The 19,297-nt window shown below is 36.3% G+C and overlaps 1 protein-coding gene across 2 annotated transcripts; it reads right to left on the bottom strand.

Annotated features, from left to right (window-relative positions):
* Positions 1-3,035: 3,035 nt before the first annotated feature.
* On the bottom strand, positions 3,036-11,627 carry LOC107761593 (DEAD-box ATP-dependent RNA helicase 40-like). 2 transcript variants are annotated; one of them, XM_016579829.2, is made up of 8 exons: positions 11,484-11,627; positions 9,395-10,608; positions 8,817-9,047; positions 6,962-7,030; positions 6,143-6,412; positions 5,713-6,063; positions 4,771-5,048; positions 3,036-4,597 (listed from the first exon to the last, which is right to left on the bottom strand). In XM_016579829.2, exons 2-8 carry the CDS (start codon positions 10,595-10,597, stop codon positions 3,559-3,561), a joined length of 3,441 nt encoding a protein of 1,146 aa, XP_016435315.1. In that variant the 5' UTR covers positions 10,598-10,608; positions 11,484-11,627; the 3' UTR covers positions 3,036-3,558. The 2 variants fall into 2 exon arrangements, with proteins under 2 accessions (XP_016435315.1, XP_016435316.1); XM_016579830.2 differs by having other exon boundaries at positions 9,395-10,604; positions 11,484-11,609.
* Positions 11,628-19,297: the final 7,670 nt, after the last annotated feature.

Genomic DNA, 19,297 nt, shown 5'->3' with positions numbered 1-19,297 from the left:
TAGTTCCCTCACACAAAGTTAGGCAAGATACTTACTTCAACTAGGCCAACTCAGCCCTTGAAAATAGCTTTTCCCTAAAATTTGCCTCCACACGGCTCAAATCTAACAAAATTTAACTTAATAACATCAAACAATTCAAGAGAATATAATTACAATGGATAAAGTTATGATCTTTATATATTTCTCAAAAGGTCAACACCGGGCTCGCCCGGTCAAAACCCGGGTCGAAGGGTAGATTTTGACTACTCATAACCCGACAAGTCCATATATGTACTTTGTTTTCAAATCCGAGTACAAATCGACTCTCAAAACTTAATTCTTCACTATTCAAAAACTTGACAAATTTTTTCTAATTTTCCTCTTTGATTCTCATAATTTTGATGTTAAATCTAAGGTATAATCATGGAATATAGATGGAATTTGATTAAAATTGTTTACTCAATATTTGTAGATGAAAATTCTCTCTCCAAATGGCCTCCTACCGAGTCTAGGGTTCTAAAATATGATAAATGAGACTAAATCCCGACTTTCCAGCCCTTATGTCCAGCTGCAGATATTGCATTTGTGACATAGGGTTCACATTTCCAATCTCTCACAATTGCGAATCAGGGATCGCATTTGCAAACCCTGATAGCCTCAACAGAAGTCGTAATTGCGACAAAGGCTTCGCAATTGCGAAGCTGGCTATCATCGCAAAAGCGACCAAGTGGTCGCAAATGCAACCCCAACTCAGAATTGTTGACTTTGCAAATGCAAAGGGGAAGGTCGCAATTGCGACATCAGACCACCCTCTATACACTTCGCAATTTCAAGGTTGGTGCTCGCAATTGGAACATCATAGCACCAGTACACTAGCAATTACAGTTCCAGTCCAAAATATTTTGAATCACGCCCAACTCATCCGAGCCCTCGGGGCTCCAAATCCAAACATCCATACGAGTTTAAAAATATCATACGAACTCGCTAGCGTGATCAAAACGCAAAAATAACATCTAGAACTACGAGTCGAATGCCAAAACGCATGAATTTTAAAGTAAAGTTCAAGAACTTCTAGAATTGCAACGAAGCGTTCGAATCCTATCAAATCAACTCCAATTGGTACCAAATTTTTCCAAAAAAATCTAAATATCGGACGTATTCTAAGTCCCAAAATCAAATTCTGAACTCGATAGCTAAAAGTCAACCTACGGTCAAACTTCTAAACCTCAAATTGTCAATTTTTGGCAAAACAACACAAATCAACCTACGAACTTCCGAATTTGATTCCGGATAAACGCCCAAGTCCAAAATTACAATACGAAACTATTGGAGCCATCAAAATACCACTTCGGAGTCGTTTTCACAACCGTCAAAGTTTAGTTAATATTTTCAACTTAGGCTTCTAAGCCAAGAACCAAAGGGACTAAATCAACCTAAAATATTTCTGGAATAAAATCAATCAACCTCGTAAGTAAACGCGTAGGAAAGTAGACTTATAGAGCTTTCATTTGATAGGTCTTCCACCACATAATTCTTTATATCATGAGAGTTGTGCTCATTTAAAGTCAGATCTTGTGCAAACTCATTTGAAACTTTAGTCCATCATATAGTTTTCCAACTTGATTTATTCTTAGGACTCTTATTAGACTATAAACCGTTTCTGATACACCTCGTACACATATTATCATGTTCAAGTAATATCTTTCATATCATCAAATCTCGTTCATATGCGAATGAATATAACACACATTGATCTTCTTAATGGCTTTTAAACACTTGAAAATTTTGCATGGTGTTACAATAATTTTATGGTAAAGATATTTTTATCTTGAAAAAATTATTTTTTTGCTTCTGCTTCTGCTTCTGCTTCTGCTTCTTGGAAGAAGCTAGAATTTGTAGCTTTTACCCAAAAGCAAAAAAACTGCTTTCGCTACTGTTCAAAAATACTTTTATATCTTGGCTAAACACCTCAAATTTGCAAAAAAAAAAATACTTTTTTGGACAAAAGCATTTTTGTCTTCTTAGAGTTTGGCCAGCATGCTCTAAATCTTTTAAAGTGCACGGAAATGACATTTGCATGACACGATATTCCAAAAACATGTTTAATGACATGTTTAATGCCTAGGGGTCATTTGGTTGCTGGTTGGAGTTATGCAGGTATTAGTAATATATGAATTAGTTCTGTAGGGATTAGTTATATAGGGATTAGTGATGCAGGGTTTAGTTACACGAGATTTTGTTATGCATGGTTTAATTATGAAGGGACTAGTTATATAAGGTTTTGTAACTTATGTATTGTATCATTTGATTGTCTAATCCATTTATTACTAATATATTTTACCTTGCATAAATAATGCATAGATTTGTAGTATAACTCATCCATATATTACTTATACCCCCAATAGAAAAAGCAACCAAACAGAATATTAGTTATGCTTGCTTAAGTACAAAGTAACTAGAAGCTACCAAATATGCTGTCAAAAAAAAAAAAAAAAAAAAAAAAAAAAAAAAACCTTACCAAATATGGTATTAGTTATGTTACTCCTAATACATGAGTAACTTACCATAACCAGCTACCAAACAACCCCTAAAGGGGTAGTATAGCAATGGTGTATAATAATGAAGCAAAAGAAAAGACTAGCTTAAGTAAAGCCAGCCATCAAAGCTCCCAAAATACAGAAAACGAACTCCATTTTGGATGACGTTTATTTAATAAATCAATTATCAGCGTCTTGCCGAACTAATATACCAAAAACTGGAAGTCTTTAATTGGACTGATGCTCCAACTTAGAATTGTAGATAGCTCCTCAAAATGTTTGATTTTGGGACCTTTCTCGGGAAGATGTGGCCTAGGAGATAATATCCATAGGCCCAATCAGTAACCCAACTTGATTACCAAAGAAAATTAAAATTTATCGAACAAATTGCACTTGTTCTTAGATTGCACTTGTATTAGGGAATAACAAATTTTAAATACAACCTTAAACCTATTCGATGGACCATCATCAAGCAGAAGAGGTAATAAAAAATGCAAAACATCATTACACAGCTACAAGTTCCAAATAGTTTCCGATTTCAAAATGATAACTCAATTGAGTTGATATCAGGTATAAGCAATTGTGATGACAATAAAGATGATCAACAAAACCATACGCGAATTCCACCCCCATCCCCTCCAAAAGAAAAAATTAACGATGGGATAAGGTCCTCAACGAAAAGATTGGAGAAGAGAGTAGGTAACAGTTTGAAAGAGGGCAATATATCAAAACCAGACCAAAGAGAAGCATGGATGTCTCCGTCCATGATGAACGTTCCTCCAGGGAAACCGCCTGAAAATTACTGGACATACAAGGCGCAGTTAAGTCCATCGCACTTGCAAATGGCTGCAGCAGCAATATCCATTTCACTCAAACTCGACATAGTATCTACCGTCATCTTTCAAGAATAAATACATAGAACCATCATTCAGATTACTCCGCAGCACCTCCAAAGGTTGTAGAAATGCACTGATAGCAACCAACTGGAGCTACCAATTCAAGGGTTCTGCTCTATGGGCTCAACTCCTGTAAAGCCATTTCCTCATGCTCCTGGAGACATGGGCGACATACCAGATTCTGGAGCTACCTCTGTATTCGGTTTAAATTCCACTGGTGCAGCTCCAGAAAATCCATCAATTGGTGCACCTACAGGCAATGGAGGCATCCCAGATGGAGCAGCCTGAACATTTGACATCCCTGGATCTGGTTCCATCTGATCGAATTTAGATTGGCGTGGTCTCCTTTGATATCTATCGTGACTACGGCTGCGGCTGCGACTATGCCTAGGGCTATAACTGCGGCTCCGGCTGTAACTCCTGCTATAGCTCCTGCTTCTGCTGCGACTCCTGCTTCTGCTGCGACTCCTACTTCGGCTACCCCATGTTCGCACCCTCTCCGGACTAGGGCTGTAACTTCTTGCTCGACTCCGACTCGGCATGTCTCTTCTATTGTCAAAATGCCCACGCCCTCGGCCTCTGTCACGTCCTCGCATATCCGAGCTATCATACCGAGAATTCCTGTCCCAACCACCCCTGCCACCACGGCCACCAAAATAGCTGTCCCTCATCCCACCACGGCCACCAAAGTGACCATCTCTCCCACCACGGCCACCAAAGTTGCTCTCCCTTCCACCACGGCCACCAAAGTTGCTCTCCCTTCCACCACGGCCACCAAACCCACCATCACTCATCCCACCAGGACTACCAAACCCACCATCCCTCATCCCACCACGGCCACCAAACCCACCATCCCTCATCCCACCACGGCCACCAAACGCACCATCCCTCATCCCACCACGGCCACCAGAATCCCAGCGTGTGCGGCTACCATCACCCTCAACAAGATCAAATCGGTTCATTCCACCTCTATCCCTGCCACCAGCACGTAAAGCCATCTCTCTTACATTCGGAGGCACGTGCTGGTTTGCGCCTTCCAGAACTTTAACCAGATCTGGAGCATATTTCCAGTCCTGATCAGATAAAAAGGTGTATGAAATACCAGTTGCACCAGCCCTACCAGTTCTTCCAATTCGATGAACATAATCCTCAATCCCAGTCGGAAAATCATAGTTGATCACCACTCTGCACCATAGTGAGAACTTAAAATGATATAAATGGTTTACGATACTACAATTTCAAATAAAAGGCAGACACAGAGCATAATATTTAGCAGCACTCATTAACAGAAAATGGTTTCCACATCCCGATAACATGTCCAAACTCTAAGAACATCAAATGAAAAAGGGGGTTCTCACCTTATATCGGGTATGTCCAGTCCTCTAGCAGCAACATCAGTTGCTACTAAAATTGGGGTCTTACCAGAGCGAAATTGATTGAGAACCCAGTCCCTCTCACCCTGGGACTTGTCTCCATGAATAGCTGCGGCTCCAAAGCTTCGGCCAATGCTGCGTGCAAGTTGGTCGCACAACTTTTTTGTGGAACAGAATATAATAGCTTTAGAACCCCTTTCTTGGGATCTAAGAATCTGCTCCAACCGTCTCTGCTTCTCCATTTGCGGGACTACTTCAACGTACTGCACAAGTATTTCACATTGTAAAAAGGGGGAAAGATAAAAAGAGAAGTAGCTGATGAAATACCCCAGACAAAGAAGGAAAAAGAATGAAACTGCAGCATTTAACACAAGGGGAACACTTGTTTGACAACACATAACAGCACCCACTACAGTAGATGTCATAACCTTCCACTGGCAGGCAATCGTGCTTTTCACAGAATTTTTCGTTACTCATGTCAGCATTCTCACTTCTCCCTATAAAGCAAGCAACAATTAGATGGATAAATTGGTGTTTGCATCTAGAGTCCTTCTATCAATGTTTCAAAATTGATAACCATCTGGAAGGGAATCATGTTATTAGAAACCAAGAAACAGACACAGACGCTTAAACAGCATAAGAAAGAGAATAATATATTAGGTAATAATGAAAATACAGTGTCACCACCTGTTTATCATATCTGCAATTTATAAATCGAAAGATCAAAGATCAAGGGAGCAACATTTATAACCAGAAAAAGATCATTTTTCAGTAGACCACGGCAACCCAAAGCCAGTTACTAATTGTTGGAGAAGTTTGCTGGAAACAAATAAAGGGCAATTAAGTGTTGATGCTACAGAAGCTGGTTGCTTCACATGGATATTCCAGGCAGCGTACATGAGTGTGAAAATAACTGCTCCAAATTACCTGTGTGATAGACTTGTTTGCTGCAAGCTGATCAACATTCCCGATATTAACCTGAACAGGATTTCGAAGAAGATCGCCAGCTATTTTTCGCACTTCTTTGGGCCAGGTTGCTGTGTACATAAGTGTTTGTCTTTGTGGGGGTATCTCATTTACAATCTTGCGGATCTGAGGTTCAAAACCCATGTCAAGCATTCGATCAGCCTCATCTAGCACGAGAAGAGAAACCTGCCTAAAGTCAATTCTTTTCATTTCAAGGATGTCATTAAGCCGACCAGGAGTTGCAACAACAATGTCTGCTCCGCGCTCTAGTTCTTTTAACTGGTGAACCTTCGGTGCACCTCCATACAAGCACTGAAATAAAAGAGTTGATCGATATCTTCTCAAGAAAGTAACAGAGCAAAAATGACAAACTTATCATATATCAACTCACTGTGCAAGAAACCCTTGAAGCTCGGCCAAATTTAAGCGCTTCATCTTGTATTTGTGTTGCAAGCTCTCGTGTTGGAGCTAAAACCAGTACCGTTGGGCCATTTTGAGGATTGTTGCGGCGTCGCTTAAGGTGGACAAATGCAGGAATCAGATAGCCCAATGTTTTGCCAGAACCTGTCTTGGCAATGGCTACTATATCCCTATTTTGCAATGCAATGGGCCATGTTTGTGCCTGAATGGGAGTGGGCGAAGTGAATCCCGCAACATGAATCTGGAAAAGATGACACATAATGAATATCTAGAGAACAAATGGTAAAAACATCAACACACAGTTAATAACTTCAAGCAGAATACTGAAGCAAGTAGCATGAAAACTAATTTAATCTTTAAAAAAGAAAAGGGCAAAGATAGAAAAATGAAGGAAAATCCTAAAGAAACACATGGGATGCAGTTGCTTACTGAAGCAACTCCAGGCAACAAAAGGGAGCAACTAAAACAGAAGACCCGGAGCAATAAGCTAGAAACCCAGTCATCTATTGGAATTTGTCTGAAGGGCCAACTACCCTTCAAGAGCTACGCAAGAGAGGCTCCAATTTCCATTTTGCAGCCTCAAAAACTCAGAACAGTTGTTGCCAAATTATGAGGATAACATTACAGCGTACGACATGTGCTCCTCCTGTGGAGCAGATATCGCACCTGCGACAAGCAACAATTGATAAGCTTGTGGCATGTTCTTAAAATAAAAATCAAAATGGGACAAAGCAGATCCTACAATCCTTCGAATAACCAACAACTGATCAAGATTGAGAAGAACACTTACCTCTCTGAGTATTTCTGGAGGGAAGCCAGTATCTTCAAAGGTCATGAATGGAGCGGGGACATCACCACCCTAGGCAATTAAGTTAACATCAGGACCAACTTTTTTCAGAATAACCAATGATACCCCTGGATAGCAAATGAAACACAGACAAGTGTACTCAAGATTATCTAAACCACAAAGCTTATACCAATGATCGACAGCAAGAAAATAACACCAAATGCAAACAATTCTATGATTAACTTCAACTAGAACTCAGAATACCAGAAGCAAGGTAGTCAACATAAGGCCCCCAAAAATTACAACTTGTAATACGACATTTTAGAACTTTAATTGTAGATATACCACTGGCATCCGCTAACATACAACCCCAAAAAAAGAAAGATGAAAAAATTTACACATCCACAAATATGGAGAGGAATTCGAACCCCTAAAGACCAATAGCCTAGTTGTTCACAGAACAACTCGTTAAAAGATGGTGGAAGAGCTTCAGCAGAAGACAGGAAGAGAAAAAGACATGACTAGATTCAAAATAACTTCTCATATTCAATGATTTAAAGGAGCCAAGCAATGGGTAAAAATAGAACAGGTATATATCTCCTTCTCCAGTTACTTTAAGAAAGTCTCAGAATGGTTTGTCAAGGCTGCTCCCTCTTCTTGCTTTTCTTGTGCCAGGGAGGCAACCACATTTTTCGTTATGATGTTTTAAGTTGCTCCGGAACTGAAAATTTAAGTATAAAATTTACCCTATCAAAACAAAGGTCTCGACTCTTGACAAAGTCAAGCCTCTTTACACTTGCTTCTGCATTTCTGTTGTAAACTAAAAATAAGTATCGGACTTGGATGAGACCCTGTATATTATTTATTAGTATTTGCGTACTTAACTGCAAACTTGCTACTGAGAAGTTCAAGAAAGATTCAGTAAGTCATGCTCATCAATTAACATACTTCTACATATTATGGATTATGAAGATACCACGCGAGAACAATATCAAATGTTACACTAGTATCTATTTATTTTCTTTAAAGAGTATTGATCATAAGTCATAACCAAACAATAAACAGAAGAATTAGAAAGACCACGGAAAAGATTTTAGTGAAACAAATCCACTCACTCAAGGCCAAAAAGAAGGAAACAGTTAACTTAACAGCATCTTTAACTGCTTTTTTAAAACATGAAAGTAGGAGATTAGATGAGCTAAGGCAGGAAAAATGTCATCACAGCAAACAATTTCCCTACCAGTCAGATGGCCCTCAGCATAAATTTTGGTTGTGCTTCGACAAAACACAACCAGCACATGATAGAAATTTTCCCAGGGATATCTATTAAAGCATATACTCATTTTGGTTGTGCTTCGCCAAAACACAACCAGCACATGAATTGTTTGAAATTTTCCAGAGCTATCTATTAAAGCATGTACTCAAAAAATAAAGCATAATGGAACCCCACCTCCCCCCCCCCCCACACACTTTTCTCTCAGATAGTTGAGTTCAACCCCATGGCCGACCTATTTTGGGGAGGTTGTCAATTTGGGGATTATACACATAATGCTTCTTTGAATTGTTTACTTTAAAATTTCAATCCATATGTAAGAAACAGCAGTGTTCACTTATTCCTCTATTGACTATCTTACCCGATATAATGCTAGTTTTTCTCCACAAATATATGACAAGTACTTGGATTTTAAATGATAACATTGTGCAAAGGTGATAATTTAGAATAATGCAGAAAGAACACAAAATCTCTCAACTCTCAAGAGCCCAAAAGAAGCCAGACTGACTGATAAACATGAACAGGATTCCATCCCTTTACTTGAAGGAAAAATTGGATCAGAGCAACAGATGATGGGATACATACTGTCGCAGTCACTTCATGCTTCTGAAGGTAAACCTCAACGGACGATGGATGAATAGCTCCAGGAGGTCCAGTGAGTGCTGCAGGTGGCCTCATGAGGTTAGGATTTGGAAATGGGGGGCCACCAGCTGCTTGACCATAGATATTTTGCATTGGAGGGCCACCTGTACTATTGAACCCACTAGGAAGAACCGGTGCTGGATTTTGAAGCAGAGGATCACCCATTCTCGTTTCCTAATGAACAATTGCAGCAACAAATGTTTACATTCATTGTCTCATTGGTTAGAGAAATTTTACAAGCGATGCAAATGTCATACAAAAACATGCACAAGGGGAACTATTATCAGTACAATATATTAAACTGCCAAGCAATATAACATATGAAGCACAAAACTTTCCTTTTTAAAATAAGCATGAAATACAATAACTATATCATGAAAACTGCGATTCTAGCAACAGGTCATATGAAGTTACTAACAAAAGACAAAATTATTCGGGCAAAGAAAGTCGCAATATATGCATGGACATGGAAAATCACATCTAAATAAAAAAAAGTAACGGATGATACGGAAATAACATACATGCTGATTTCTTGCTATAGGTATAGCTGCAAGCTTGGGTTGCTGAAGCGGAGGCCTAATTCGACCATCCATGTTACTGGTGTAATAATACTCATTTCCTCCTCTTCCAAATGAGTTTTCCTCATAACCCTTTGATCCAACTGGAGGCGTATCCAGCTCCTGGCCGTGTACCATACCTGAGCCCATTTCACCGGGAAATAGTGGACCAGGTGGCTTGTGACCTGAATCATTGGCATTTTGCTGCCACTGCCCCAAAGATGATGGTTGTTGAATATTTACAGAAGTCCCACCAAACGGCAAAGCTTGAGCAGGCTGAGCAGACATCTGAGGTCTGATAACAGAACCAATCCCCACAGGCAGATTCTGAGCAGAGGATGCACCAGTTTGCTGAACTTGTTGTGGCGAAAACCCAACTTGTCTCCCATGGGGGAAATCAACATCTTCTCTTTGCTGAAATCCCATTTTATGCTCTTGTTGATGGGAGAGCTGTTGATTCTGGGGAACATGCTGATTCTGCTGTGGAATTTGCTGTCCTTGTGGAGGCAAGTTCTGTGGATACGTAATATGCTGTGGTGTCTGGTGATGAGAAAATTGATAACCATGTGGTTGTCCCATCTGTACACCTGGGAATGCTTGTGTTTGGGAGCCAAGTTGTTGTGGCATTATTTGTTGCATCATTGGTTGAGAAACATGTGGGCCTGGCTGGTTAGGAGTTTGTCCCATTTGAGATGGCATCTGATGACCAGGCTGCTGGATCATTTGGGGTCGAAACTGCAGCGTAAAGGGTACCTGTTGCATGGCAGGACCCGCTGCTGATCCTTGTTGCTGCCCTATTGAAACACCTTGTGATCCATGTGGTACCTGTTGTGTTACTTGTGAATGTTGGGACATCTGTGTCATTTGTTGGCCTTGTTGAGTACACGCCTGCTGGCTTTGTTGGCCATGAGCATCATTTTGTTGCACTGTACTAGCTCCTGGTATAGGAGCCAACTTAGGTGTAGCAGCTTCCGGCGGTTGACCAGGCGGCAGTGGAGGGGGTAAAGCTGATGGCTTCTCATATTGAGTAACATTAGTTTCTGGATTCCAGTAGTACAATAACCCAGTACTGCCATCAATTAAGCCCTTCCAAGGTTGCGGTAAAGTTGGATCATCGGGTGCATAACGAGGTCCTAAGGAAGCCGCAGCTGCCTCAGCAGTTGCCATACTTAAGCTACCTAACGCAATCCATGATAAAACGTCATATATGACTTCACCAGATACAATAACAAGCAAAAGGTACTGTAGTACAGACTAAACGTGAATATGCGCTAACAAGAATACTACTATCAAGTAAATCAGATAATATTAAACAGATATTCCCAATGAAAACAATCCAAACACCAGATTAGTATTTCACAAAGCATAAAAAGCCCAAACGGTAGCTTTATGTCTGTCGAGTTGACAGTACAAACTTAGCAGTGGTACAATATTTCTAGCATTATCAACCCCATATCTGCTGTGAATGGTGAACTTGTAATATTAACACCTTGACTACCAAGATATTAAACCATGAATCTATTTCTTTAGCTTCAACATCCACGAGTAAATAAACGGAATGATTGGTCATTAATCAACTTTTATGCGCCATCCCCCCCCCCCCTCCTTATATTCCAGCAACTCAGAAACAAAAACAAATACAACAATAGCAAACGATGCAAACTCATCACCAGACAGACACCAAAATAAATAAATAAGTAGATAAATAAATATATAAAAAGAAAATTTTTGTATGAATTCCTGATATGATAAACTGTTGGAGCTAAACAGACCATGTAAACTTGATTGGAAGGTCAACATGAAAGAAACTAAATTAGCTGTATTCAGATACTCAAAACCTAAAAGCATATCCCAAACAAAGAACTTCAAGCAATACAAAACAAAAAAAAAACGATAACTTTTCCTTAGTAAACCACCAAAACTAGAAAATTCCAACTAATTCATGCATGTAATAGGACTCTCACTTCATCGAAGCAACAGAATAAAAAGAAACACGCAAACACAGACGCCATTAGTTGAAGAAGACAATAAAACTGATCTGCCGAAATCAAACCTTAAATCAGAAACCTTGACCGAAACTTGTTCAGCGCCGAGCTCCGGTTTCTGTGAAATGGAGCGGACAGGAGAGGATGGACGCTGAATTTGAAGTTTTAGGGTTCAGGTCTTTCAAGGAGAGAATAAGAATTGCCTGCTTGCTGGACCATTGTTTAAATATGGACCTTCCTCTATGTTGGCTTGGCTAGGAGTAGGACCACCTTTTGGGGGAGAAATTAAAAAATAGTCAGATTTATGACTAGTCGTTCAAAAATAACTCAGTTTCAAAAGTAATCGAAATTTAGCTATTTTTTATGTAAAAATAAATCTGAGCGAAAACACTATTCAAAACCCAAAAAATATGCCAGTATATTATACTGGAGTTCCAGCATAAGTATGCTTGAACTCCAGCATATTATACTGGAGTTTCAGGATAAGTATGCTGGAACTCCAGCATAATATGATTGAGTTCCAGCATAAGTACACTAGAACTCCAGCATAATATACTGGAGTTCCAGCAAGTATAATTGTCTAGTATAATATACTGGAGACTGGAGCAAGAGTCCTATTAAAAATGAAATATCCTTTTTCATCATTTTTCCTCCTTGCTAATGGAGAAAAAAAGGTAAAAAGTGGTTTGGAAACCTAAAAATGTGGTTTTATGAAATGAAAAAGAGTGTCCAACGAGTTAGTTTAGAAGTTGGTTTTTCAATTCTTTGTGTGATGAAAGAAGAAATTAACGAGAAAAAGAGAATGCATGCATGGCCATAGAATATAATTTGCTCTGTAATAAATATTATGACATGTATATTACTCATTACTCATGTGATTTTATTTTCATTCTCTTATAAAAGCAAAGAATTGGATAGTGCTAATTTTTGTTCGAGTAATAAATGTTGATTCTATTCTATGCACAATTGTCTCATATATTCTAACATAATAATCAAATTTATTACTAACTACGTGATTTTAAAGGTTAGATGTTGTATTCCCTCTAAAAACTTATATGGTCGGCTAGATGGTAGGTTTAGGAATTCCATTCACTCATGAGCAAATTTTTTGCTAAAATTTACGTATACACTTACAATAATAATATAAAAACTGAAATTAATTATTATTTACTCAATCCATAAAGAGAAAATTGAGGGGAAAAAAAAGTAGATTTTCATCGATTGATTTTGGCATCTTGATTTTTATTTGTCTAAAATTGTTGTTTTTATCTTTATGCTAAGTTTTTCTAATAAAAGATGCACTCATAAATTGGAATATAACTTGCTTTATTCGGGACATAATGACATGCATATTACTCGTATGATATTTCTCATGATCTCCTTGTAAATATGACGTACTTGTTCATGTTTAATTTGTAGTAGAGTAATAAATTTCGGTAGTATCATATATGTGTTATCTGACAAGATATAAAATTTATTGATGTTTATTATTTTTTAAAAACTTTAAAATTGTTATTTTAAAAAAGAATTTATGGTCTATCATACATCATAATCATGGGTATTTCTTTTGCTCATAAATAGTATTTTAGCTTGAACGCCTATGATAATGATAATGCTCACAGGGTCAAATGATTCGTCATATCCAAGCCATTGAAAAGGAAGTCGAAGAAAATGAGTGGAGTTCTCTCATTTACGTACCAAAATTACTATATTTGCTTTTAATATATATATATAATAAAACAAATAAGATATGTGCTTTACAAATTTATTTTAATTTCATATTTTCTGTAATAAATTTTATTTTTACACATAACAGACATGAAAAGAACACACAAAAGCTCTTTGCAATATCATTTTTTTCTAATTCAAAGTAAATGGCCCAATTGACCCATTTTCACAAAATACTAGTATGTTAACTAACATAATTCTAATTGGTTGCCTAGTTTGTGAAGTTAGAAAGAATATGAAAATAGAAAAGGGAAAACGGTCCAAATTTGCTCTTGAACTTTGCAAAATGATCTATATTTATCTCCTACGAATAGTTAGAGTCAACCATGCTCGTGTCGTCATAAAAGGGGCTCAATTTTGCCCATAAATTCACATAGCCGTTATTTATAGATTAATTAGTCTCTAACTAATATGCTTAGTATCAGAAAGACCCACATATCCAAACGTACATTCCTTTTGTTACGATAAAAATCAAAATATGGTGGATGTCTACTTTTACTCTCTGATTTTTCTCTCAAATGGTCAATGACATATTTTTTATGTTCAATGACATATTCCATGACATATTTTCTTCACTTTTCATGCCTATATAAAGGTCTTGTAATAGATCGGAAAATACACACAATTTAAGAAGAAAATCTCTTCCTTTCTCTCTATCTCTATTTCTTGTTCATGTTTTACTAAATTACTTTTATTTCATAACACGTTATCAGCACGAGTCTCTAACCAATTGTATATATATATTTACAAAAAATTTCCTACATCCAGAAAGATTACAATTAGAAGCCATACATATCATCACATGGTTAAATGTAAAGAGAAACTACATATGGTAAGTAATGAAATGTAAGAAGATATGATTATCTTATACTTGTCATTCCTTTAAAATCTCATATGCACACAACTTCATACTACACCTGTATTGCATAAGCACATATTAATATTACATCTTTTATATCACATGAATGAAATAAAATTTTCGAAGTTCTATATGTTAAAATCATAGTAGCAGTTAATTGTTGATATGATGCATGTCATGGTAACCAAGGATATTTTATATAAATTGTCTTATGCATATTTATGTGTTAATTATCTTCAATCTGTCCTGCCGCTTTTAATATTTTCTTTTACTTGGATGAATATTTTTTTCTTCCTTTTGAATTTTTACACTTGCATATAGTACCAAAAAAAAAAGGAATAAAAAAATAAAATAAAATTGATCATACTGATTAAAAGCATAAATCATCTTGAAGAAAACAAGAAATACTTCACATCTTTATCTTGGTTGATTAATTACTTCTTTGAAGTTTGGAAAACAAACCAGTTATTGAGAAAGTATACTTCATAATTTATGGTCGTATCATTTGAAAGCAAACAATGATTAGTATGACTACTAGAAGAGGTATTTTTGAGTATCCATGACCTACTTGATGTTTGTTACTGACTTACCATTTTTAAGTATTTTATATGAATGATGCACAAGCTACAACTGGTAAGTTGTTACCTATAATGTCACTTTTCAGGTAATATAAATGTTGAATTTATGTATTAGTACTATATATGTTTTGTTACTTATATGGTGTACTTTTGATAAATTTATTCACTAATTGCTTGGTTGAATTGAGTGAATGAAAGTCATGGTGTTAAATTAAATCCAATAGGTAGGGTATACCCCGAAAACAACAATATTTTTTAGAGAGACTCAATAATTATTAAGACAATGATTTTATGATCCTTTTAAACTCTAATAGAATTTAGAAGAAATATTCTGACTACAAACAATTGTATTTCATATAGATGCTACAAATAATTAATAAAGTTTTACGCTGATTTGAGATTTGTACACTTATTTAAGAAAGCAAATTTGATTTGCTAAGTTGCAAATTAGTTGTGTATAACTTTCTTGGCATGTGATTGAAATTAAGGTTTGAGAATGAATCTCAAAATTGTTTAGTCTATTATGCCATTAATTGAGGATAAGACATCGGGATCAAGTCATGATGCTCCATAATGATAAGAGTTGGGTTTGAGTCCCAATTTATTATGGCCTAACATGCCTTTATATTGGTAAGACATTGGGTTTGAGTCCCAATGTACCATATTGATGATATAATGATGACTAAAGAAAAATAATATATTTTTCATGAAAAGGCATAAAAATTGTCCCACTTGATTTGCTCCATTCTTGAAATGAATGTGATAATAGTGCATAATAAGTTTCAATGAAGACAAGTGGTTGAACAATGAACGTGGGCGTTCCAAATATCAAAATAATAATAATCATCACTATGATTATAAAAGGAGAACAATAAGGGTTCTCAAAATAGTCCTTCAAAATGTGAAGGCAATGCTTACCATCAAATTGGTATGAAAATAATAAAGCACGTCGCTGATTATGATCCATTCCTTGAAGAGAATGTGACTTGTGATAAGCATTGAGAATGCAAACTCATTCCTAAAGTTGAATGTGGCAATATGTGATAAAAGCAATGAATAAAGACAGGCAATTCATGATTGTATGAATACCACACAACTCACCTCTAAGGGGGGTTTGAGTAAAATAAAGAGAATAAATATCATTGTGTGGTTACATGAATATGTCATTGGTCGCGTACATGTGATATGCCAAATATTATTTTGTCATGCCTTATAAAAGTTATTAAAGGCAAAATTAAAGCCAGAAATGATTTTGCTTATGATGATTTTGACCATGACAATTTATTATGATATAATTTTCTCCGTGAAGGAGACATTTACCATATGAATGGTATGATTAAAGATCTTGTAGTACAAAAGTTGTTAAGAACTCCGGAAAAACTAATTTGTTACTACCCGGATGAATAAACTTATTCATGACATTGATATTGTAAAGTCTCAAAAGAAACTTTTTGAGTTTCAAATATATAAGTCAAAGTGATTGGCATATTGAGACTATAAATGAAAGGAAGATTGAATATCTTCATATTTCTATAATCATAACGGGTAAATATGAAAGGTTACCCGATCTTCTTTCTATTTGTACTACACAAATATAAGCATGATGCTGGAATCATATGTCACAAGTAAACTAGAGGTTTACTAAAACAAATATTAACTGGCATGACCGGTTGGCCATCTCGGTTCAATTATGATGCGAAAAATTAATTAAGAATTACATTAACATATATTGAAGAATAGAAGATTCTTCAAGAATTCTCTTGTGCTGCTTATTCTCATGATATACTAGTTAAAGGTTGGGATTGAATCCTTTGTTTTCTGGAAGGAATAAAAGGTGATATATATATATGGGCCCAGTCACCTGCCATGTGGACCGTTTACTATTATATGATTTTAATAGATGCGTCTATTTTATGGTCACATGTGCATTTGTTATCAACTTGCAGTTTGGTTTTTGCAAGATTGCTTGCTCAAATTATTAGAGCACAATTCCAGAATATAAATTATGATGATTTATCTTAATAATACTGGTTTAAATCCAAGTTGGTTTAGCAAAAATTGTATGCCTCCAATTATAGCTAAATCATTGGTTATGAGAACAAAACTTCCAAAAACAAATTTTGGTATGAGATTTATTATTAAATATACAGTAGCACTTGTACGCATCTAGCCAAGTTATAAAAATTTCTCCCTATCACAATCGCTTCAGGGTCAGGAACCAAATAATTTCTATATAGAAATATGGATGTGCTATATGATTTAATTATGCCACCAAAATGCACAAAGATGAGTTCCCAAAGATGATTGGGAAATGTGTTGGTGATCCCAACATTAGGGGGAGAAAATGGGCAGATGAGAAAGTGATACGTGAATTGAATTATTATGAATACATATAGATCCTCGTACAAGAAAATATAAACTTGAAGTTCAAGTGATAATTCATTTACAAATTATTGCCAGACGCATTTGCTGACCCAAAGCTAAATGTCATATTTCAGCTGCTAATGCTCCAAATAGAATAAAGTCCATGAGGGACAAAGTCTATGGCATGCATGAAGTGTAACAGACCAATCGGTTCCAAAGATAAAACTCCTTGAAGAAGGAGAGGGGCAAATATTCAAAATGGTCATAATAAGGAGGCAAGTGCCCTAGAAGAGCACCACGACATAACACTTCATAAGACCTCATGGGAGAGGCTCAGGTACCTGAAAATAATGAAATAAAGAGATCTCAATAAGTTATGTCTTTATTGGGTAATAATGGAACCGACATAAAATGATTGTCGACGATATTGTTAATATAATGTAGCGCTCAATATGATTAATATTGACGAGGATCTTGAGATCAAATCTGTCATGAAATTTGGACGGATAAAAGATTGGCCAAATAAAAAATACGCAATGAAATTGACTTCACTTGAAAAATGTGAAGTTGGACGGATAGTCCAACACCTGAAAGTATAAAGCCAATTGAGGTATAAATGTATTCTTGTGCGAAAGGTTCAAGTCGATAGACATAAAGACGACTTGTGGCACAAGAAAATTAGTAAATATCCTCACATTGATTATATGGAGACATGTTCTCTTATAGTGGATATAGTCACTTCAGGTTTTAATCTGGCAATATATGAAAAACTTGATATGCGTATAGTGGATATCATTGAAAGATTTAAATTGTCTTGGAGCATATTAAGGTTTCCAAGAAATTTATTAAATAAAGCTTCAAAAATCCTTATACGGATTGAAACAATCAGGGCACATGTGGTATAATCGCCCGAGAGAATACTTGTTGAAAGAAGGGTATAAGAATAATTCAATTTGTCCTTGTGTCCTTATAAAAGGATATGGATTTGAATTTGTTATAATCGCCATGTATGTTGATGATTCAAATATCATTAGAACTTTCGGAGAGCTTCCTAAAGCAGTAGACTATTTAAAGAATTTGAAATGAAAGATCTTGGAAAGACAAAATTTTGTCTTGGTCTACAAATTGAATATATGAAAGATGGAATTGTTGTCCTTCAATCAGCATACACTAAAAAGATTTTAAAGAGCTTTTATGTGGATAAAACACATCCATTAAGTACCCCGATGGTTGTGAGATTACTCGATATAAATAAAGATCCACTCTGACCTCATGAAAACAATGAGGAGTTTCTTGGTCCTAAAGTACCATATCTTAATGCAATTGGTGCGCTAATATATCTTACTAACACTACAAGGCATGACATAACTTTTTCAGTTAATGTCTTAGCAAGATATAACTCCGCTCAAGGAGAAATTGGAATGAAATCAAGCATATATTGCATTATCTAAGGAGAATTACCGGTGTGGGCTTATTTTATGGCATGATTGCAATACCGATCTTATTGGTTATGTCGATGTGGGGTATTTATCTGACATACACAAGGCTTGATCTCAAATATGTTATGTGTTTACATGTGTGGCACTGTCATATCTTGGCGATCGACTAAGTAATCAATCGTGGCTACTTCTTTTAATCATGCTGAGATAATTGCTATTCATGAAGCAAGTCGAGAATGTGTATGGTTGAGGTCTACTATACATCTTATTCGAGACAAATGTGGTTTGAAGTGTGATAAACTACCCAAAGTTTTGTATGAAGAAAATACAACATGCATAGCCCAATTAAAGGGAGGATTCATAAAGGAGTTAGGACAAAGCACATTTCACCTAAATTATTGTTCACACATGATCTTCAAAAGAATGGTGATATTAATGTGCAACGGATCCGTTCAAGTGATAATATGACTGATTTGTTCACCAAATATCTACCGCCATCAATCTTCAAGAAACTAGTGTACAAGATTGGGATACGAAGGCTCAACGATGTGAACTGATGATCTCATCAGGGGGAGTTAATACGCGTTGTACTCTTTTTCCCTTACAAGATTTTGTCCCATTGAGTTTTCCTTGCAAGGTTTTTAACGAGGCAACCAAAAGACGTATTTCTAAATATGTGTACTCTTTTTCCTTCATTAGGATTTTTTTTCCCATAGGTTTTTTTTTCTAATAAGGTTTTAACGAGGCACATTATTTATGGACATCCAAGGGGGAGTGTTATGATAAAAATCAAAATATGGTGGATGTCTACTCTTCCTCCCTGATCTTTCTCTCAAATGGTCAATGACATATTTTCTATGTTCAATGACATATTCCATGACATATTTTCTTCACTTTTCATGCCTATATAAAGG

This window comes from Nicotiana tabacum, chromosome 22 (genome assembly GCF_000715075.1).
Source record: "Nicotiana tabacum cultivar K326 chromosome 22, ASM71507v2, whole genome shotgun sequence".
NCBI lineage: Eukaryota > Viridiplantae > Streptophyta > Magnoliopsida > Solanales > Solanaceae > Nicotiana > Nicotiana tabacum.
The sequence above is the reverse complement of the archived record's forward strand: the minus strand, read 5'-3'. Positions and strand labels throughout refer to the sequence as shown.

Coding starts and splice junctions, on each gene's coding strand:
- LOC107761593 (XM_016579829.2), bottom strand. CDS start 10,597: ATGGCAACTGCTGAGGCAGCTGCGGCTTCCTTAGGACCTCGTTATGCA. Junction 7,031..8,816: donor AGCATGAAGTGACTGCGACA/GTATGTATCCCA, acceptor TTAATTGCCTAG/GGTGGTGATGTCCCCGCTCC. Junction 4,598..4,770: donor CTGGACATACCCGATATAAG/GTGAGAACCCCC, acceptor ACTATGGTGCAG/AGTGGTGATCAACTATGATT.